The sequence below is a fragment of the Microcebus murinus genome, chromosome 15 (genome assembly GCF_040939455.1).
Source record: "Microcebus murinus isolate Inina chromosome 15, M.murinus_Inina_mat1.0, whole genome shotgun sequence".
NCBI classification, from domain to species: Eukaryota; Metazoa; Chordata; class Mammalia; order Primates; family Cheirogaleidae; genus Microcebus; species Microcebus murinus.
This window is the reverse complement of record NC_134118.1, coordinates 13,641,935-13,665,456: the sequence shown is the minus strand read 5'-3', so window position 1 is coordinate 13,665,456 and position 23,522 is coordinate 13,641,935. Positions and strand designations below refer to the sequence as shown.

Sequence of the window (23,522 nt, the reverse complement as noted above, 5' to 3'; positions counted from 1 at the left end):
CTTATCTCTCCAACTAGACTCTATTCACCAAAGGAATAAGTTCCATACTGTCCTGTTTTTCTTTGTTATCTCTCTTCCCTCTTTCCTAGTTCTCTGCCCAGAACCTAACACAGCGTTTCATATGGAACAGGTGCTTAATAAATGCTGACTGAATAAATGCTTAATAAATGCTTACGCTCTTTACTGCGATAGTTTCCTAGCATTGTTCAGCCATTTTTCATCTGTTTCAATTTGCCACGCTCTAGCTGCAGAAATATCCTGACTCCACTCACTTGTGGCATCAGGTGGTCCAGGACACTGGGCGCAGTCCATGTCGTTGGTGATAAAGTGAACTTGTTGACTCTTGGGATTTCATTGCTAGTGACTTGGTCTTGCCAATTAGTGTTGAAAATGGCTTATAAGGAATGTTGATATAATGGTTTAGAACAGGAATCACAAACTGCAGCCTGTAGGCCAAATCCAGCCTGTTGCCTATTTTTGTAAATAAAGTTTTATTGGCTCACAGCCATACCCATTTGTGTTTTTTCAAACAGGCTTAATTTACTTTCTTGTAATAAAAACTCTGTGTTGTAGCTGTAAGACTCTGGTGTGGGTCTTGAGGGGATGGTCAGTGAGACTTAGTGAATACAATCTCTTTCCAGAGGTCAGGGGTAACATTGCTGTAGGTCTCAGAGATGGCATCAAAGGTGGCCTTGGCATTGCAGCCCCTGGCTGAGTAGCAGTCATCAATGCCAGCCATCAGCAGCAGCTTCCTGGGCACAGGGACCAAGATGATGTCAGTGCCTTTGGGGGCAGGTATAAGGCGCATCAGTACAGAGCCACAGTGGCCTGTCACCTTGCAAGGGACAATGTGGGGCTTGCCAATCTTATTCCTATAGTAACCTCTCTGCATGTGCATGGGAACAATGGAGAGCTTGGCTAAGATGATGGCCCCTCAGATGGCAGTGGCTCCCTCCTTCGAACACTCAACACCCAGGCCAACGTAGCCATTGCAGTCCCTGGTGAACCTGGAGGCCACCTGGCCAGTGCAGGTCTGCTTTTGCACCAGCACAATCTTCAAAACCTCATCCTTGAGAGATGCCCCCAGGAAAAAGTCAATGATGTCAGACTCCTTGAGGTGTAGAGAGAAGAGATAGATCTCCTCTAGGGACTTGATCTTCATGTCCTTGACTAGGTGACCCAGCTTGGTGACAGGCATCTACTTCTTGTTCTAGACTTTGCCTCTGTGAGCTCCGTGGCCTTGGCATCAGCCCCAGCCTTAACCTCGGCTGTGGCCAAAGCCTACATGGAAGCCACGACAGCCTCCCACTACACTGGTGTCATCTGCCACTTGGTGTTTTTTCAGAGAAGCCACCCATTTGTTTATGTATTGTCTGTGGCTACTTTTTGTCCACCATGACAAAATGGAGTAGTTGTGACAGGCACCATGTGTTCCACAGAGACTGAAATATTTACTATCTAACCCATTACACAAAACGTTTGCCAGTCTCTCGTCTGGAATCTATATTGGATGTGAATGTGGCAAGTTCAGTCCCCCAGGGTCACTGGAAATCATAAGGACCCTGTGAGAGGCAATTATCCAATATAGTCTTCAGTGATTCCTGCCTTCTGGTGTTCATGGCCTTTGTAATATCCTGCCCCGCCCCCCAAATATGGAACAAACCTAGTGACTTACTTCTAACAAACACATCATGGCAAAAGTGATGGGATGCCATTTCTGTGGTTAGGTTACAAAACACTGTGACTTCTGTCCCCCCACTATTGCCTTCTTGGCTTACATGCTTGCAAGCTGCCATGCTGGAGGGGCCTGGGTGGCAAGGCACTAGGGGCCACTTCTGGCCAATAGTCAGCAAGGAACTGAGGGCCTTAGTCAGTCCACTAGCCCTTGAGGAACCTAGTCTTGCCAGTGACCATGTCAGTGGGCTTGAGTCAAGTCTTGAGGTGACTGCAGCCCTGGCTGACACCTTGAACACCTGTGAGAGACCCTGAAACAGAGGACCCAGAGAAGTTGTAGCAGATTCCTGACCCACAGAAATTGTGTGATGATAAGTGTTATCTTAACCCACTAAGTTTAGGGTGATTTGTTCTACAGCAATAAATAATTTATCCAGACCCTAAAATCATACTGCAGATGTAGGTACACATTGCCAGGACATTTTTCAGTACCCATAAGGATATTGTCATGGACATTGACTGAAATGTGCTGGCCAGCATCTGAATATCTTTCCTGATATGGAAAATCCTCTACTGTGGGCATCGGTGGACCTTTTCCCATTAGAGCAATGTATTGTAAACTTTTGCATGTCATGCCATGCACAGAAAATGACAAGATACATGCGGTACTCTGAATGCATGAGACTGCAGGGACCAGCTCCGGGGACTCTTGCCACTCCAGGCTCACTCTGAGCTGAAGGTATCAGTAACTTAGTATTTCTATAACCCAGCTATTGGATAAGCTGGGAATCTCTGCTGGTAGACCCTGGCATGGGCACGCAATCTGGACTTGGTCAACTTTGAAACCTGAGTGGATGATATGAAGACTGGAGGTCAGACAGATGAGAGTACAGGTGGTGAGTTGGCATCTGGTGGTGATTTCTGTGACCAGTAGTAGGGCCCAGGCTAGTCCCTTTATGCTGCATGCCCTCCTTTGATCTTTGTCTGTTTTCAGGCCTGGTTGTCCAGGCTTTTGGTCAATTCTGAGAACCATCCAATGTTTTTCCAACAAGTTCCTTTTCTGCTTAAGAGAGCCAGAATTGGCTCCTATTGTTTGCTACTGAGAAACCCAGCAGATACAGATATAGAATATTGTAGCAATACTTGGTAAAGACTGAAAAATATGTTAAAGAAGAATGTGGATAAGTTCATGGCTAATGGATTTTTAACATTTATATCTTTTTGCAATTCTAATATTTTTGTAATAAAAATTTGCTTTTAATGAAATATGATAATTGTCCATTGTAGAAACATTTTATGATTTTCTTTCATGGCTTTTGGTAATGATGTTGGCAGTGCTATATGGCTTCTTTTCATTTAACACATCATAATCATTTTTCCATGTCCTCAACACCGTATTTCTAAGAGGCCATAAAATATTTGTTTCAGGCTATGCCTGTGCAAGCAGCCTGGAGAGGGTGGGTCTGAAATTGGGCCTGAGATCCACTAAGTCAAGAAGAAGGGATGCCTTCTTTTAATTGGTTGTATTCCTCTTTTGGCAATCCCACTGCCCAGAAGGGATGCCCTTTTAAAAAAAAATTGGCACAAATATGCTAAATGTGCTCTTGTAGCCTTAATTCCATTGAGTGGGGTATATGATTTCTTCAACTGGTTCCTTCGTGTTGGGCATTTAATTGCTTCCATATTTCATCTACCACTAATACTTCTTGTTGAACATTTTTAGGCCTAAAGCACTTCTGCATTTAGATTTTGTTGCCTAGCTTTTATATCTTGAATAGATAAGTCAAAAGGTATGAACTCCTTTATGTCTCTTTATAAATATCACTAAGTATGTAGCTTTCTAAAATGACATTACCAATGTTCTCTACCTCCTTTGGTATGAGGAAGTGGCCATTTCACAGCATTCTCTCCCACAAATGAAATCATCAATTTCTTGAGATTGCTGGTTTGGAGAACAACCTCTTATAAAAAGCTTCCAACAAAATGTCAAACAATTCTATTCCCACAACTGTTCATAGAATATGGAAAGTTCTAGATGGTTTCTAAGTGTGCTGACAGAAAACATCTATCTTCATAAATAAATCCTTGATGACCATTTCAAGAAAGTTTAATGAAGCTTGAAGTCCATTTACTTTACCATGGCTATCCTACAATTAGAGCTTGGTTTACATTAGACTCATTGTCACTGTAATATAAATGAAAGTTTTAGAACAATGTAAGTACAGTGAAATCATGTGATTTAAAGTGTAATGGCTTGAGAAAAGTAATCAAACAATAGGTTAAAATTATCCGATATATTTTTTTTTTTTTTTTTGAGACAGAGTCTCGCTTTGTTGCCCAGGCTAGAGTGAGTGCCGTGGCGTCAGCCTGGCTCACAGCAACCTCAAACTCCTGGGCTCGAGTGATCCTTCTGCCTCAGCCTCCCGGGTAGCTGGGACTACAGGCATGCGCCACCATGCCCGGCTAATTTTTTGTATATATATTAGTTGGCCAATTAATTTCTTTCTATTTATAGTAGAGACGGGGTCTCGCTCTTGCTCAGGCTGGTTTTGAACTCCTGACCTTGAGCAATCCGCCCGCCTCGGCCTCCCAAGAGCTAGGATTACAGGCGTGAGCCACAGCGCCCGGCCTATCCGATATATTTTTATTAAAGAACAACAGAACATCTAGTTGCCTGGGTAATTGAGGGAGAAATTAGGCTGAATGACTGTTATTAGTTCTGGACAGACATTGAGGGCATTCAATTAAATAACCATTTACCTACCCTCTTCAAAACGAAGTAAATAATTCTCTCTTTAGCAAAGCATTCCTTGCTTAGTTGACCAAACGATCACCATCATAGTATCTTTGGAAACAAACAAAATGTTGGAATTCATTTCATGTAATTTACACTGTGTAAAGCTTGATTTTGCCAGCTAGGGAAAGGATAAGCTAAACAAAGGGAAGCGGTGAAAACAAAATAGTAATATTATGATGGGTCAGAGAGCAACACTTGGCAAGTTGTGCCAAATTAGTCGACCAAGCACTCTATTGGGAATTGCAAAGTCGGAAGTCCTATTTTCGACTCTGCTGACCTCAGTGAATATTTCCTTGTTTTAAAAATGGGCATAATTCTCTGCTACCTAAAAGGTCTGTTACGAAAATTAATGAGTCCATAGACTGTTTTGACGTCTCTAGAAACCCTTTCTAAATACACACTACAATCCTGTATTCGTACAGTTTCTGCTCTTTGAAGATATGCCAATCTTTATTAGTGACACCATCTACCACTGTAAGTTCGCTGTGAGGCCTCATAAAATTAACTAATGAAATTTCATTAGTTCATAGTGGGAGACTCTGCTTCAGAAATGGCTAGCACTGCCCCCATGGGCAACGTTACGGTCTTACAAACCGAGAGGAAGGAAAAGCAGTATTAGTACGTTCCCCTTTGGAGGGAGGCGGCAAACGGAAAGGCGGCCGGGGCGAGAGCTCGCGGCAGGGCCCGCGGGGAGAGCCCAGGGCACTCGCAACTGCTCCCCTCGGCGCCCCGCGCGGTCCGGAGCCCAGCCGCGCCGCACGGCCCGGTCCCGGGGTCCCCGAGCGCCCCTGGCCGGGCTCGCGGGCCCCAGCGGGGCTCGATTACTCTCGCCTGGACGCGGAGCTGCGCCTCGGCTCCGAGGAGCCCTGCCGTGGGGAGGCGGGGCGACGACAACAAAAAGAAGTCAAGTGGGAGGAGATTCGCCCGCGCGGGGGGCGGCGGCGGCGGCCGGCTCGTGGGAGGAGGCGGCGCCTGGGAAGGGCCCCGCAGCGCCGGGAGCCCCGCGCCCCTGCCGGCGAGCGGCTGGCGGGCCCGGGAGAGGCGCCTGCCCGCGCGCAGCCCAGACCCCCGCGGCCCGCGCGCCCCCGCCCTCCGCGCCGCTCGCGCCTCCGTCCCGCCCCCTCGCCTAGCGCCGCCCGCGCGCAGCGTCTCGCGCCGGCCCGGCCCGCCCGCCGGGAAACAGCCGCGAGAGCAGCGGCCGCCAGCGCGCCTTCCCCTCCCGCGCTCTCGCGTCGCCCCCGCCCCGGGCGCCTAGTCCCCGGGCCGCGCGCCCGCTCTCCGGCCAACGTTCTCTCGGGGCCTCCCCGGGCCCGCCGCCCACTCCCGCGTCGCCAAGCCCCCCAACCGCCGCGCTCTCCCTGGGCGCGCGGCCCGCCGCCTGCTTCCGGGGCGGGCGGACTGGGCGCCTGGTGCCGGCGGCCGCAGCGACAGCGCCCCCGGGAAGCAGAGGAGGAGGAAGAGGTGGAGGTGGCCGCAGGCTGAGTCGCGGCCGGGATGTCCGGGCAGCCGCCGCCGCCGCAGCAGCAACAACAACAGCAGCAGCAGCTGCCGCCGCCACCGCCGGCGGCGGTGGCCCCAGTCTCCGGAGTCGTCCTGCCCGCGCCCGCGGCCGTCAGCGCCGGCTCTTCTCCGGCCGGGTCGCCCGGAGGCGGCGCGGGCGGCGGCGGCTTGGGGGCCGCGGCGGCCGCCCTGCTCCTCCACCCCCCGCCGCCGCCGCCGCCTCCGGCCACCGCAGCCCCGCCGCCGCCCCCGCCGCCTCCGCCGCCCCCTGCCTCGGCGGCCGCCCCCGCCAGCGCGCCCCCCGCGCCCCCGGGCCTCGCCGCGGGCCCCTGCCCGGCCGGAGGCGCCCCGGCCCCAGCCCTGGCGGCCGGCAGCAGCGCCGCGGCCCCCTTCCCGCACGGGGACTCGGCCCTGAACGAGCAGGAGAAGGAGCTGCAGCGGCGGCTGAAGCGCCTCTACCCGGCCGTGGACGAGCAGGAGACGCCGCTGCCTCGGTCCTGGAGCCCGAAGGACAAGTTCAGCTACATCGGCCTCTCTCAGAACAACCTGCGGGTGCACTACAAAGGTACTGGGCGTGTGTCCTGCGGTGGGAGTGGGGCGCTGACCCGACGTGTCCGGCCGCCGCCTGCGACGCTCTCGACCCGCCCCCGCCCCCCGCCCTCGCAGGCTTGTGCCCTCTGAGGCGACTCGCCGCCGGTCCCGCCGCCCCGAGGGTGGGCATGGGGGGCGCGGTGCAAGGTCCGAGGGTGAGGGGCGAGCTCTAGGAGAAGGAAGGTGAGTATAATGCTCCCGGCAGAAAGCAGCTGGTAATCCCATGCCAGGCGTAGGACACCTTGAGGGAATCCGGGATGACAGGACAGAACTCGCTTTCTGATTTCCCTTTAAGATAAATCCTGGGGCTTGGGCAGAGGAATCTATGGACTCGGAGTTGGGTTACATTGTTCTCCAGGTGGTGGGTCAGGCGTTCTCTTTATTACGTAGAGCGAAGAGAGGTACCGAGTCTGAGGTATGATTTCTAATTAAGGGAGAGCAGGGATACACAGGGGGAGGAGTAATCAAAATTAGGCCAGAGATTGTCTAGGGGGACAAAAGGACAAGGGGCCCAAGTTTGCCATCAGTGTATCTTGCTAAAAGCAACTGGGAGGGTAAGAGGTTTTCGTAGGGAAGCAGAAACCTACCACTCCAGATTGAAAATGCCTTATACAGGTATTTACGTGTTGGGTATTATATGAAGTCTTGTTGAAAACAAGGGTTTTAAAAAAATGCTATTTAGTTCTTTAAAGAAAATTGGCTTATATTTTACACCTGCAGTTAAAAACAACAACCTTAGGCTTGTGCCTGCCCCCTCCTTCCTCACCTACGTCTTCTAGGTTAAAACAAAGCTTGAAGCAAATCCGTTGTACATAAAATTATAAATTCCTATGGGGTTTCTTTTTGAAATGTAGTCCATATTAATAGCATGCCTCAAGTTTACTTGTGTGGAAGAAAAACAATCTAACGTATCGGTCTGTCTGGAACCATATCCAGCCTTTTAGGCCCCAACCTAAAGCAGGAGCCTCACTTTGGCTACAAAGGGGATCTTCTCAGATCCTAGTGACTTGTGTGAAGAGGGTATAAACAACCTTGTGGCTAAATCCTTAAAGTATACAGGACTGAAATTTCAGAAGAACCCTGATAAGTGAGTTACTATTTAATCGGAAAGGAGAATGGCAACAGGAATCTACCAAATGATTTGGCTGCAAGGAATCACACACAAAAATAGGCCTTGTTGAACATTCCTCCTTTTTATTCTTGCCACAGATGCAGAAAAGTACTTTTAATTTTAAATGTTATGTTCCTTAAGCTAAACGGCTGAAAATTTCAAAATAGTGGATTTTTGTTTTTTCTTAACTTAGGACATTTTGTTAATTCTCTTGTGAAGTGTTAATTTTATTTTTTAATCTGTATGAACAGTGTTATATGAAGTGTTTACTTCTGATCAGGCTTCCAGAAAGCTTTTATTAAATGTGACAGAACTCTATCATTTTTAATTTATGGTTGATAGTAAATAATTAGCTTATAAAATCAGAGGCAGTATAAATGGAAGATTACTGAACAAAGAATCCTAGGTTTCCTGAGTCCTGTAGTCATTTGTGATTGTAGTTATAAGACAGGGCCTCAGTTTATTCCTCCGAGTGTGGGAGTTGAGCTGGATGGTTGGTAAGGAAATTTCCAGCTCTGAATTTCCATGGTATCTAAGATTTGTGATTACAGTTTATTTAGCACTGTAATGTGCCTTGATTAGTTTTACTTTTACATAAAATTGATGATTTGGGTCAGAGAAGAGTACACGTTTATGTGAAATTGGTTGGAGTTTGGAATATTTATGATACTGCTGTCTCAATTATTTTTCCTGTTGGCCTCTTTATTACTTTCTGTTGTGTAATACTAAGATTCTCTTTCTGGAAACGTCACTCTTTTATAAACATAAACCATTATTTCTGGAAGAGCAGATTTTGTTGTTTGTCATTCTTTTTCTTTTCCTCTCTCCTATCTCCCCTTTGTCTCTCCCTTATCCCTGTCACAGTCTCCCCCCACCTTGCCTCTTCCTCTTGTCTTGTTATTGTAGAGTGTGTGAGTTTTCTGTTGTCATTACTATTCTCTGTGTGTCTTCTGAGAGGACCACACCAAAGGTACTGGGCAACTCTGTCTGAAGTAGCAAAGGGAAAGTGTCATAGATAGTGGATAATAAAACTTCGAAATCACAAAATAAGAAGAGTGAATTTTTATTTAACCTATCATTGTTTTGGATCACTTTTACCTAAGCATTTTGAGACTTTTAACATTAAAACTACTATTCATATATTTGCATAGTACAGATTGTCAGAAGATTGATCATAATTATTTTCCAGAATGGTGAGGATTTTATCTTTGAAATAGAGGTAGCTAGCTTGGTTTCTTTTGCTCTGAACATATTAAGATGTTATTCTTCTAAATTGAAATTATTGTTTTGGAAGCAGTATTGTTCCTTAATTCATTTGAAAGGATTACTACTAATAACAAGATATGCAGATAAAAATGATTGGATTGCAGAGGAATAACAGGGTGTGTATACTATATGTTAAAAATGATTGGAAGGGCCTTTGCTTAACAGTTGCACACCAACGATTGGAAAATCCAGGGATGGCCCCTTGTATTTTTAAAATTCTTGTCACTATTGAATCAATACAAATGTGACAAGTTTAGACTTAGTTATAATGATAACTTTATTTTAAAGCATTTTAATGAATATGACAGTAGATTTAGTCTAAATGTTTCAATTACGGATTGCAGTTTCATATTTTTCAAATTATTTCTGCTATTTAGATACTTTACAGAGTGTTTTGTTACATACACACAAGTAGATCTGGACAAGATATTGGAATTCTCATTTTAGATTTGAGAAAGTAGGAGCACCTGGAGGTTAGATTTTTCCCAGTCACAAGTAAGCCAGGATTGGAAACTAATTTTCACTGACCTCAAGTTTAGTGCTCTTTCCACCATACATATTATTACCTCTCTCAGTTTTTATGAGGCTTAATTATCTCAAATAGATAAAATCCTGTGATCACATTTAGAACTTTTTGAAGAATAGTTGAGAGTAAAAGTATTTCCTCTGAGGGAAAAAGGTAACTGGAACACACTAATGCTTCAGAAAAGTCTAGACACCTTGATTTTACTGATTTAGGACACCTTGATTTTTACTGATTTAGGAGAAATGGAAGATAAGTGAAAGTTGGAATGATATGAAGTAATGAAATAATGAATTGGATTTTTTATTGAAGCATTATTAACAGTATCTAACCAAATAGGTTGAACTTTTGGTATGCCTAATTCCCTCCTAGTCTGTATCCCCAGTCATTGGTCTTTTAACACTTCTTCTTTTTTGTTTTGTAAAAGAGCCAGGGTTTCACTCTGTCACCCAGGCTGGAGTGCAGTGGCACAGTCTGAGCTTACTGCAGCCTTGAACTCCCGGGCTCAGCCTTTCCAAGTAGCTGGGAGTACAGGTTAGCACCACCATGCCTGGCTGATTAAAAAAAAAAAAAATTTTTTTTTAATGGAGACAGGATCTTGTTATGTTGCCCAGGCTGGTCTCAAACTCCTGATTTCAAGTGAGCCTCCTTCCTGGGCCTCCTAAGGTTCTGGGATTACAGGTGTGAACCACTGCACCTGGCCTTTTAACACTTCCTAAATCTAATTGATTATCTAATTTCTTGTACTTGTTAAGGTTGAACAAATATTTCAACAAATGCTTGCCTACACAAATGTCTGTTAAGAATTATGGGGGTGATATAAAAATGTTTCTTAAAATCAAGGAATTTAAAAATCAAACTGAGCTTTCCCCAGGGATCTCTTTGCCAAGATTTTGGGTAATTAGCTTTAAAAATGCCAGTTGGTAACTGCAAGAATCAAATGAATCTAATAATCATACTCAAAAGTAGACAATGATAATTATATATTCTGCTAGACAATCTGTATGTTTACTTTGTGCCAGATTCTGGACACTCAAAGGTGAATACGATGCTGTCTTTGAATTCAAAGTGCTCAAAGGATATAAAGCAGAATAGTAAGGGGAGTGTTACAGAGTACTGTGAAAGATAGGAGGAGCATCTAACTCAGGCTGACATTGGAAGTGATGAAGGAAGTGGGTCAGGGATAGTTTCTTGGAGGAGTTGAGGCCAGTGGTCAGTCTTAAAAGAGGAAGAGTAGAATATAGGGGAAAAAGAGGGGACTGGGCATTACATGTGGAGGAAAACCAAAAGAATAGAGGAGAGAATTACTGTTTATGTTTGGTTTTATAAGCAATTTTAGGTTGCTGAAATTTAGAGTATATGACAAGGGGCAACTGGGAAAAGATCAATGAGGGGCTCTATGGAATATTTTATTGAGTTTATTTATGTATGTATGAATGAATGAATGAGACAGAGTCTTAATCTGCGGTCCTGGATAGTGTGTGGTGTTGTCATCATAGCTCACTGCAACCTCAAACTCCTGGTCTCAAGTAATCCTCCTGCCTCAGCCTCTTGAGTAGCTAGCACTCCAGGCATGTGCCACCACACCTGGCTAATTTTTCTATTTTTTTGTGGAGATGTGGTCTTTCTTGCTCAGGCATGTCTCAAACTTCTGAGACTTCAAGCAATCCTCCAGCCTCGGCGTCTCAGAGTGCTGGGATTACAGGCGTGAGCCACTGTACTCGGTCTTTATTGAGTTTGGATCTTATTCTTTAGGAGATGGAGAATCATCAGAGGATTTTAAATAGGAAGTGACTGGCTCATATATTGTTTTTTGTCAGATTATACAAATGATTGTAAGATAAATTCAAGAGGTACAAGATTAGAAATAGCAAACTCATTTAGAAGACTATTGCAGTAGACTGTGTTAGAAATAAGGCCCTCAACTTGGTTCGTGATAGGAGCAGAGAAGAACAGACATATTTGTGAGGTATTTAGAGGTAATTTAGAGGACAGGAGGAATGATAGAGAAATCAAGGATGACTTGTGGATTTCTAACTATGTTAGGATTATGTTTGGGTTTCTAGCAGTTACGTTCTTGAAGTGAACCAGGAAACAAATAATGACTGTGAAGAAGTCAGTGTTATAATATATTTGGAGATAAGTAAAAATGGGAATCTTAACCCTGTGATCTGACTTCATCATGGCAACCAGAAGAAGCCAAAGAATCCTTGCAGAAAGAACAGGAACAGGTCTGGAGTTAAGGGGGCTCTAAGTGATCTTAACAGCTAGAATTCATGACTTTTCACTCTATTCTAATGTTAAAGTGACTCAGCTACAGTTGTTAGTTTCTGGTTGTTTTCTTATTTCTTTTTCCCTACTGACTGGCTTATTCTTTCCTTCCTATTTCAAATTCCTGAGAGATTTATCAGATTGGCCTAGCTAATTGGCATCATTCTTCGTTCTTTTCATTATATGCTATGGTGTGAATTGATGGCCTTCAGATCAGTTGTTAATGTGTATTGAATCAGTTGTAGGGGTGTGGAAGTAATTATAAAATACAAAATATCCTCTTGGCACAAAGATAGTCTGGGTCCCACTTCTTTCAGTAGGGACAGTGTGTGAGGCAATTTCTCCTAGGAAGGGTTGATAGGTACTAGAACCAGAATTGGGCTGAAGGTTGGAGAGAGGTCTAGGTCATGACTGATTCAGGAGTCACCTGTAGGTGGTAGTTGAAACTTAGTGTATGAGGGAAAGAGAGAGAGAGAGAGAGAGAAGTAAGAAAAACAGTGGGCCGAGGATGGAACCCTGAGCAACACCAACATTGAAAGACTGGATGGAGTCCAAGAAGAAATACTTGAGAAGTGCCTGGACAGTGAGGAAAGTGTAATGTCAAAGAAGCTAAGCAGGGGAATTTCAGAAGTGAGGAAGTGATCTTTAGTGTCCAGTGCAACAGATAGGTTTAGTGGAATAGGAACAGACAGTTTTCCACTGGGTTTGGAAATTAGATCATTGTGACCTCTGGGAGAACAGTTTGAATTGAATAATGGGGTCAAAAACCAAATTTTAGTGGATTGAAGAGTAAATGAAAGGGACCAAGTAGAGAGGATAGTCAATATAGATTACTCTTGAGAAATAGAGATGAAGGAAGAGATTAGGCAATACTTAGAAGAGGATGGAGGTTAAGGCAGGATTTTTTTTTCTTTTCAGTTTTTAGTATCTGATAGTGGAGGTATAGTAGACTTATGTTTTATCTGTGATTTAGCTTCTAATGTCAGCATATAAGATGAAAATCTCATATAATTAAAATTGTCCTTAAAAGTCCATTTGGAAAGGACTGTTAGAGACCATTGTATCATTTAAAAGTCAATCTTTTTTTTTAGAGACAGAGTTTTGCTCTGTTTTCCAGGCTAGAGTGTTGTGGCATCAGCCTAGCTCACAGCAACCTCAAACTCCTGGGCTCAAGCGATTCTCCTGCCTCAGCTTCCCAAGTCGCTGGGACTACAGGCATGTGCCACCAGGCCCAGCTCATTTTTCTATCTTTAGTAGAGATGGAATCTCATTCTTGCTCAGACTGGTCCCGAACTCCTGACCTCGAGTGTTCCACCTGCCTCGGCCTCCCAGAGTGCTAGGATTACAGGTGCAAGCCACTGTGCTGGGCCTAGAAGTCAGTCTTTTTTTTTTTTTTTTTTTTTTTTTGAGACAGAGTCTCACTTTGTTGCCCAGGCTAGAGTGAGTGCCATGGCGTCAGCCTAGTTCACAGCAACCTCAAACTCCTGGGCTCAAGCGATCCTCCTGCCTCAGCCTCCCCAGTAGCTGGGACTACAGGCACTCGCCACCATGCCTGGCTAATTTTTTCTATATATATTAGTTGGCCAATTAATTTCTTTCTATTTATAGTAGAGATGGGGTCTTGCTCTTGCTTAGGCTGGTTTCAAACTCCTGACCTCAAGCGTTCCGCCTGCCTCGGCCTCCCAGAGTGCTAAGGATTATAGGCGTGAGCCACCGCGCCCGACCGAAGTCTGTCTTATTTTAATTTAGTTGTAGGTAAAACCAAAATGACATAGTTAAATGAGAATATGATATTACTCCAAGGTATGGTGTTCCAATAAATGTATATAAAATTTAATGTTTTAACAAATAAAATTGATTAGCTGTACTTGGTTTTTATTACTTTAAAGTTATAAACAAGTTCATCATACCACAAACTCTAGTACATTACTGACAATGATACTAAGCACAGAGGCATAGAATTTTGTGAAAGGCATATACATTCTTAGGACACTGTTTCGTTACAGATTGAGGAGGAGTAGAGCATAGAGAGTAAGAGGATGAAAATACAAGTTTGAGAGGCTGGCAGAATTAGGGGTTGGAGGGAGGAAAGTGGTTCCAGAGCACAAGGTGGTTGGTCTTGAAGAGGAGAGGAGAGTACCTACTTGTTGGCTCACAGCTGTAATCCCAGCACTTTGTGGGAGTATTGCTTGAGGCTAGGAGTTCACGATTAGCCTGGGCAACATAATCTTGACACTCTACAAAAAATTTTTTTAAATTATCTACAAAAAATTTAAAAAATTAGCTCGGTGTCGTGGAACATGCCTGTAGTCCCAGCTACTTGGGAGGCTGAGTGAAGATGATCACTTGAGCCCAGGAGTTTGAGGTTGCATTGAGCTATGATGATGTCACTGCACTCTAGCCTGGATGATAGAGTGAAATCCTGCTCCAAAAGGAAAAAAATAGTGGAAGAAGCAAAGAGTGGTAGGTACATAGACCACTTTGTAATAGGAAAGTGGAGAGTTGAATATGACCATATCTAATGGCCTCCCATTTTCTCAATGAAAGAGGTGATGTAGTTTGCTCACTAAATTTGAGTAGAGGACTTAAAGCTTAAAGTAAATGATGAAAATGTGGACTAGCCATTGAGGAATGGGGAACAAGCTGACTAAAGATTTCTGAAAATACTGTTGGTAGCACTGAGAGAACCCAGTTGACATTAGTTCATAGCAGTGGCTATTTGCAAGATTGTTGGACTTTATTTAGCAGTGGTCAACTGTCCAGTGTAGGAGTAGGGAAGGTGGATTATAATTTTGATGAAAGGCTGTGGTTTTGCTGGTTGGGTGTGATGGAAGGATAGGCATATGAGAGAAATCAAAGATAGTTAAGAGCTTTTATGTGCTTACCATGCAACTTATCCTGGAAGAGGAAAGTGGAAGAAAAACGACAAACAGTTCAAGGAATTGGACTCATGATTTTTAAAAAGGAAGTATAGAACTGATGTCTTCACAAAGAAGAGAGAATAGGAAGGTGTGTGCTAGGGGAACATACAAGCGTTTCTGCTATAATGATGTGAATGCATTGCATTGCTGAAAAAAAACTCATGTTCTCCACAAAATTGTGCCAAAATTAATAGGACTTATGAGAAACATAGGGCTGGGGCAACCACTTGAAACCTTTGGAACTTTGCAACCAAGGGCTTTAAGTTTTTTGTAGTACAGAAATTAGTCTTTTTTTTTTTTTTTTTTTTTTGAGACATAGTCTCTCACTTTGTTGCCCTGGCCACAGTGCCGTGGCGTCGGCCTAGCTCACAGCAACCTCAAACTCCTGGGCTCAAGTGATCCTTCTGCCTCAGCCTCCCGAGTAGCGGGGACTACAGGCATGTGCCACCATGCCTGTCTAATTTTTTCTACTTTTTGGTAAAGATGGGGTCTCGCTCTTGCTCAGGCTGGTCTCGAACTCCTGAGCTCAAATGATCCGCCCCCCTCGGCCTCCCAGAAGGCTAGGATTATAGGTGTGAGCCACTGCACCCAGCCTGAAATTACAGTCTTAATAAAATACAAGTCCAGTTAAATTTCCACTGGCACTTGTGTCTGCTGATCCCTGGCAGCATTAGACCCTGGGTCTTGGGCTTCCTTCTTCAAGAAGGAATGTTAGAAATTAGAACCGAAGTTAATGGGAGTAAAGAGGTCTATGAATTTAAATGCAGGAACGATAAAATAATTAATAATTGTTAAATGTTAAACGTGTTGATGTTGTGATACACATTGAGTATATATAAAAAGGTTAAGACTAAGTCAGAGAGGTTAGAGAAAGGATATTTGAGGAAGTAAAAATTTGAGCTGAGATCTAAAGGAGGAGTGGGACCTAACCAGGCTAAGAAGGAAGAAGGGTTGAGGGAATAGCGTATGCACAGACTCTGGCCTGATATGAAGAACTAAAATAGGGCTAATGTGGCTGGAGCAGAAAAGAGGTGAAAAGTGCAGGTATCGATGAGGTCAGATAAGCTGTTCAGAAAGTGCTTCCTCCTAGGCCAAAGGAGAAGCTTTGGAAAAAAATTTTATTGTATTGAGCGGTAGTGATGTGAGGAAGGCTGATTTAAATTTCCAGAAAGACACTGGCTGGCTGCATGTTGGATAGTGGATGAAATGGTGATGGGGTAGAAGAATTTATTCAAATTCTTTCTGTTTCATCAAATAGAATCAACAGATTATTTTAACAAAAAGAGCTAGCCTTAGAGTTTTAAAGCAATACATATATCTTCTAGAGCCATATGGAAAACACTTAACATTTGAGGACTTTGTGGTTTTAAAAGTGTAAACTTTGGTAATGTGAGGTGGTTTTTTTGGTTACTACAGAATTTAAGGTAGTAATAAACTTTCAGCTGATGAGCATTGTTAGAAAAAGGCCCTTAGCTTCTGATAATTCTGATAATACAGGTTGAATAATATCCCACATCTGAAAGTCTAGAATCCAGAATGCTCCAAAATCCAAAACTTTTTGAGCTACAACATGATGCTCAAGGATATACTTATTAGAACATTTCAGATTTTGAATTTTTGGATGTGGAATGCTCAACTGGGTAAATATATGTAAATTTTCGAGAATCTGAAAGAAAAATTGAAATCCAAAGCACTTCTGATTCCAAGCATTTTGGATAAGGGATACTCAACCTGTACTAGTCTTGTCTAAGAAATAGTATGAATCCTTTTAATCTTACACCTAAACTTTTTAATTTAATTTAAACATGAAACAAATTCTTTTAGTTTTAACATTTACAGAGTTTTTCCACAGTGTCTTGGTAAATTATAATAAATATAATGAGTTCTTGATTTATGATTGTATAGTACTTTCTAGTTATTTTTGCATAATGGAAAGATGTATGGGATTTTAATTCATGTATGGATTTAATGTATGAATCTACCAATTTGGGACATGTTATATAATCTCTCTAAAAAACATCATTTTTAAAAATGAGAAAAATCCATACAAAAGCACCTAACACTTTGAGAGATTGTTTACTCTAAAATACTAGTTTTCTTTCTCTTTTCTCATAGAAGTAGCAAGTATAGGAGATGGGAATAAATGTGAAGGGATCCTAGAATGCTCATAGTAACTAAATCCTTCTTGTGGGTTCAGAGCTCACACTGGATCAGGCTTCTTATATTTAAATCCCAGCACAAATCCTGGTTTGGAATTCTTTACTCATTGGACAAGTTTCTTTCTTTTTTTTTTATTTTTTTATTTTTTAAAACATAGAGACAGGGTCTCGCTCTTGCTCAGGCTGGTCTCGAACTCCTGAGCTGTAATGATCCATCCGCCTGGGCCTCCCAGAGTGCTAGGATTACAGGCGTGAGCCACCACGCCTGGCCTGGACAAGTTTCTTTATCTTTACTTAGTTTCCTCTAACTGTGAAATGATAATAAATAGTACCTTCCTCCTGGTGTTATTTTGAGTGTTAAATGACTTATAAATAAAATGCCTTCAGAACAGTGCCTTTCACATACTATTAAATATATGTTAATATTTATTATTATTTTTTTTTTGAGACAGAGTCTCACTGTGTTGCCTAGGCTAGAGTGAGTGCCATGGCGTCAGCATAGCTCACAGCAACCTCAAACTCCTGGGCTCAAGTGATCCTCCTGCCTCAGCCTCCCGAGTAGCTGGGACTACAGGCATGCGCCACCATGCCCGGCTAATTTTTTCTATGTATATTAGTTGGCCAATTAATTTCCTTTTTTATTTATAGTAGAGACGAGGTCTCACTCTTGCTCAGGCTGGTTTCGAACTCCTGACCTCGAGCAATCCGCCCGCCTCGGCCTCCCAGAGTGCTAGGATTACAGGCGTGAGCCACCGCGCCCGGCCTAATATTTATTATTAAGTGTACTTTGAGATTACCTTATCCCTAAAGTTTGGGTCACTTCCCTTCAAAAACAAAACATAAAATCTAGTGGTTTTAGAACTCTGGTTAGATTCTATTTAGTCAGAGTTTTCTTTAGATTTGTTTGTAACTATCTAATTTTTAAATATGCATTTAGTTTCCATGACCTTTTCCCAGGTAACCTAGTTATTTGAACATACTTTGATTAAAAAAGATGTTTTACTGAAACCGTAATATATTAAATGTTTGTTAAAAAGTGACTATAGTATAGATTTGGGTTGTTATTGTTTTCCTGCTGCTTAGCTCAGTGTAAATCTATTACCTACGTGTGTTAGTTTTGGGGCATCGTATATTGCTGCTTCCATTTCTTCTTAGCCTAGCTTATTGACTCCTTAGGGTCACAAGGCTAAGAACTTCTGCCTATACAAGTTTACATGGTGCTAGGAAGGAGTGGCTTAGTTCATTTTGTTTTTGTTGTCGTTGTTTTGTTTTTTTGTGGGGGTAGTGGGAGGGGCATGTGGACATTTACTAATTTGCATTGCAAGTATAAATTTAACTGTTTAATAATGTATGCATTGGCAATTTGGTAGAGTATATGGTAAAATAATATATCTCATTTGTTTGTGATGATTTACTGTATATCTTAAGATAATTTTTTTTTTTTTTTTGAGACAGATTCTCACTCTGTTGCCCAGGCTAGAGTGCCATGGCATCAGCCTAGCTCACAGCAACCTCAAACTCCTGGGCTCAGGAGAGCCTCCTGCCTCAGCCTCCCAAGTAGCTGGGACTAAAGGCATGTGCCACCCTGCCTGGCTAATTTTTTTTTCTACAGATTTTTAGTTGGCCAATTAATTTCTTTCTATTTTTAGTAGAGATGGGGTCTTGCTCTTGCTCAGGCTGGTTTCAAACTCCTGACCTTGAGTGATCCTCCTGCTTCGGCCTCCCAGAGTGCTAGGATTACAGATGTGAGCCACCATGCCTGGCCTCTTAAGATAAAAATTTTGACTTAAAAGAAAGTATTTAGTTTTAAAACAATCAGGGCAAATTTGAGAATAATTCTGCTACCCATGAAGATAATCTTATAGTATGACTGAAAGATTAATGACAGGTTCGTATTGAGTGAAGCATACCAAACTAGAGCACCTGAATAATAATTTAGAGTATTGTTTCTCATACAGTCCTTTTGGGGATTATGGTGACTTATCTCTCTCATACTCTTTGTATACTTTCTGACATGCTACTTCAACTTCTGTCTTTATTCTTTTGTGGTTTTATGGACATAATTTATTTGGTTCATTTAATTTTATTCACATGCTAGCTTTCAAAGTAATTTGTGTCTTGGGTGAGGGGTAGGGGGAAAGTGTGAGTACAGGAAACCCTCTGGGATTAGAATTGAAATAGCTAGTTTAAAAACTTTAAAAGCCATTTTCTAACAAGTTTCTTAAAATGTTAGCAGTGTTATGGTGTTATTTCTTGTCTTAAAAAAATATAAACAAAATGCAACTAGAGATTAGATATATTTCTCAGTAAGTTGTTATTGACCAAAGAAATTTTATGACTCAGACTTTGTATAGAATTAATAAGATATATCAAAGAACAAAATTGTAAATTCTTAAAAGAAGAAAGCTGTTTTTCCAGTTCAGTATAATTATGTAAAATTTCACTTAAAAATACGCTCTATCACATGGTACTTTTGGTTTATAAAGCAGCCCATTTGGCAAAAGAATGTATAGAAATTTTATAGTTACATGAATATTTAGATCTGTTAAGATTATTTTCTTATTACGTTTTTCAGATACAGCCCTTTTTTTCTTAAATATATAGTCTACTTCAAAATACTTTAATTTGTATAAAGGGCTGTTAGGTTCAATGTATGTGTTTAGATTATGAAATCCTAATAAAACTAGTAAGTGTGAAGCGCTCTGTGGCTAACTTGGGCTATTTTGCATATTGGATTAATTGAGATGATAAATGTTTCATTAAGTCTTTAATTATTTGAACTGATGGGAGCAGAAATTATATATCATTCCAAAACCTATTGGTTCCCAAATTGTTTAAGATTTTCATTTTCATACTTCAATGAATGCCATTTGATTTTTTTTTTCTTTCCTATTTCGTATGCAGGTCATGGCAAAACCCCAAAAGATGCAGCGTCAGTTCGTGCCACGCATCCAATACCAGCAGCCTGTGGGATTTATTATTTTGAAGTAAAAATTGTCAGTAAAGGAAGGGATGGGTAAGTGTAAATTTTGGTGGGAAAAATCATTTGCTATTCTTGGATAATTATTTTTGTTTTGATTTTTAATATTTATGATGTAATTGGAAAGTTGGAATCTTGGAAATTTTGGTGTTTGGAAAAGTGAAATCTGAATATTCCAGTATAGCAGGTTGGATCTGGTTATGCTTGAATACTAGTTGAAGTTAAAGCTTGAGTTGGTGATATTAACCAAGTTTTTCTGGTAGGTTTGTTATTAAAATGAGAATAGGAATTAAACAATGGAGGGACAGTGACTCATTTTCCATGACTTTTTTTTTACACTGCCTTTTTCTGAATTTTGCTGAGAAGTTAAATCCTCTCAAAGCTAGTAATCAAAGCCAGTAGGTGATTCATAGATATTTCACAGGGGCTGGGCTTAGAATTTTAGGTTTTGATTGGGAAATACGTACTTTTATGTTCTCGATGGGAGGAGCTTCCTAGGGGTTTAGGATGTGATTTAGAAGCTTCCAAATGAGAACTCCCTGTTAGAGCCTGGAACCAACCATATATTGCTTTTGAACTTGGGAGTGTGTGTGTGTCTGTGTGAGTGTGCATCAGAATTACTTATGGGACTATTACAAATATAGTAGTTTGGGCCTTCCCCCTAAGTTCCTAAATGAGAATTTTCAGAGGTAGAGCTTTGGGCAAGATAGGCATTTTGAGAAAGCTCCATTCACACTGAATTTTGGTGCATATCCCTGTTTAAGAACTAATTATGTAGAATCATTGGATCTCTATCCTATAGTATTTCCTGATAACTTTATCTCAGTATCAAGAGATCCTGTAAAGCAGCTATAGGGTCATTTGTTTAGCTACCAAAATGAAGCTATTGGGCTGTGTGGGTAAGCTGACCTGTAAATAAAGTCAATCATTTAACCCCTCTTAGCAGTCCTCTTATGTTTAATTGACAAAATAAGTGTATTCAGTAGATTATTCCTTTTACTTTATTTGCTAATTGTCAACAGTATGAAAAAGCAGAAAGTGAACACTTGAAATTAAATGATAGCTTTTATTTAACTGCCTTTTGGTATTTGGAAAAGTGGGATCTGAATGCCTCAGTTTTCCTAGGGTGATCAGGCTAAAAGATACTAATAAAGTCAGAGATAACAAAGATAAAGTGGTTGAAAGAGGGCCCATGTTGAAATAAGCATGGGGTTGTAACCATTCTGACTTTATAGTTGCATAATCAGTAAGCCAGTTCTTTTATACTTGTATCATCAACTCCATAATGCTGATGGTGTTCAGGATGATTCCAGGATTGTTTTTACCTTTCACTCTACTTATTCTATTGTTGCATGATCTTGACCTTGTATTTTCATGGCTGCAAATATCCGGAAGAGTCTCAAATCTAATGCTACATCTCAGGCTCTGGACCCTTAAGCTCCAGACCAATATATCTAACCAGATGATTGCCTTTGAATGTCCCTCTGGCATTTCAATTTAGCTTATTTAAAATCTTTTTCTCAAAACCATTTGGTCAGTGGTTTCACTATTGTTAGAAACGATTTCCTACCTTTAACTTTCTCTGTCAGTCTCTACTGCTGCTTCTTTAGTCAGGTCTTGCTAATTTGTCTCCTGAATTACTGAGGTGGTTCATTGACTGGTCTCCCAGTTGCTCCCTATTTTGCTTCTTCTAGTCTGTAACTGTTGTCTGTGTTCTTTCTAATACAGAACTGAATTGTGTCTGTCCCTTCCTTGTGATCATTTCGAATGTCTGTTGGTTTAAAGATAAAATCTATAACTTCTTGGTAGGATCCTTTATGATGTGGCTAGCTCTGATAATTTTTCAATCTTATCTCTTTGTGGCTAAGATCCTTCATCTTTTTTCTTTTTTTAAATTAAGTATATTTTACATATAGTAAAATTTATGCTTTTTAGCGTACAGTTCTGTCAAATGTGTATAGTCATGCAATCACCACCACAGTCAATGTGGCAGCCCTCATTATCCATGAGAGATAATGTTCTAAGACCCCCAGTGGATGCCTAAAATTGCAGGTAGTACCGAGCACTGTATATACTATGTTGTTTCAGTCTGATAATCAAAGAGGCGTACTAAGTGACTAATGGACATGTGGTATATATAGCATAGATATGCTGGACAAAGGGATGATTCATGTCTTGGGAGGGTTGGAGTGTGATTGAACCATATGGCATGAGATTTCGTCATGCTTCTCAGAATGGCACACAATTTAAAACTTATTGTTTATTTCTGGACTATTCCTTTTAATATTTTCAGACCTTGATTGACCATGGGTAACTGAAACCAGGGAAAGAGAAGCTGCAGCTAACAGGGGACTATTGTATATAGAACAGTTCATCATCTCCCCAAATTCCTCCATATCCCTTTGTAGATATCCCTTCCCTATCTGGCAACCACTGATTTGTTTTCTGTCTTTACTTTTGCCATTTCTAGAATGGTGTATAAATGGAATTGTGTAGTACGTAGCCTTGTAAGTGTGGCATCTTTCACTTAGCATAACTCATTTGAGATTCCTCCTTGTTGCATTTATTGGTTGAACGGATCTTTTTATTGCTGTTTGTGTAAATGAGTGAACCAGTTTGCTATCCACTCGCCGGTTGAAGGACATCTCGCCTGTTTCTATGATAGTTTTTGGCAATTGCAAATATAGTTACAATAAACATTTATGTGCAGGTTTTTGTGTAAACGTAAGTTTTCATTTCACTTGGGTAAATATCTAGGGGTAGGATTGCTGGATCACAGTAAAGTATGTTTTTAACTTTGTAAGGAACTGCCAAATTGTTTTGCAAAGTGACTGTACTAGTTTGCATTTCCGTCAGTAATGTATGAGAGTTCCTCTTGTTCTTAGCACTTGATATTGTCAACTTTGTGGTTTTTTTTTTTTAAATTTTAGTCATTGTAATAGGTGTCTAGTGATTTCTTGTTTTGGTTTTAATTTACATTTCCCTAATGACTAGTGATGTTGAAGAATCCCTAATTCTTATGTGTCCTTCACTTAATCAGGTGCTATTTGTAGTTTTCTGACTACACATCCTGGCTCATCTTTCAAGTTCTCGATGCACACCCTTTTCCTCTTCATATTCACCTTCTCTTACCCTTCCCATTTGCCTAGCTAACTTAGTCTTTTTTTTTTTTTTGAGACAGAGTCTCGCTTTGTTGCACAGGCTAGAGTGAGTGTCGTGGCGTCAGCCTAGCTCACAGCAACCTCAAACTCCTGGGCTCAAGCGATCCTTCTGCCTCAGCCTCCCGAGTAGCTGGGACTACAGGCATGCGCCACCACGCCCGGCTAATTATATATATATATATATATTAGTTGGCCAATTAATTTCTTTCTATTTATAGTAGAGACGGGGTCTTGCTCTTGCTCAGGCTGGGTTTGAACTCCTGACCTCGAGCAATCCACCCGCCTCGGCCTCCCAGAGTGCTAGGATTACAGGCTTGAGCCACCGTGCCCGGCCTAACTTAGTCTTTAAGTCCTAGTTCAGGGGTACCTTTTTGTGGCATTTTCTCCTCCCCCAGATAGGAATGTATCTTTTCTATGCCTCCTTTACATTTTAGGCAGATTGTAATTATAATATTTCTTCTGTTTTAATTGTCTTCTTACTGTTATATATGACCCTGCAAATTCAAGGATAAGGGACTATTTTATTTTACATTTCTATAACTCTAGTACTTAATTTATAGCTAACATT

At 41.7% G+C, this 23,522-nt stretch overlaps 1 protein-coding gene and 1 pseudogene across 1 annotated transcript in view; one reads left to right on the top strand and one right to left on the bottom strand.

Moving 5' to 3' along the window:
- Positions 1–589: 589 nt before the first annotated feature.
- Positions 590–1,198, bottom strand: LOC105865116 (small ribosomal subunit protein uS5 pseudogene; annotated as a pseudogene).
- Positions 1,199–5,647: 4,449 nt separating this feature from the next.
- The window catches only part of RANBP9 (RAN binding protein 9), a 106,283-nt gene continuing 88,408 nt past the window's right edge, over positions 5,648–23,522 (top strand). The window contains exons 1-2 of the mRNA XM_012753561.2: positions 5,648–6,536; positions 19,718–19,829. Of these exons, the coding sequence (XP_012609015.2) occupies positions 5,966–6,536; positions 19,718–19,829 (683 nt within the window). The 5' untranslated portion in view covers positions 5,648–5,965. The remainder of the gene's footprint in view (positions 6,537–19,717; positions 19,830–23,522) is intronic.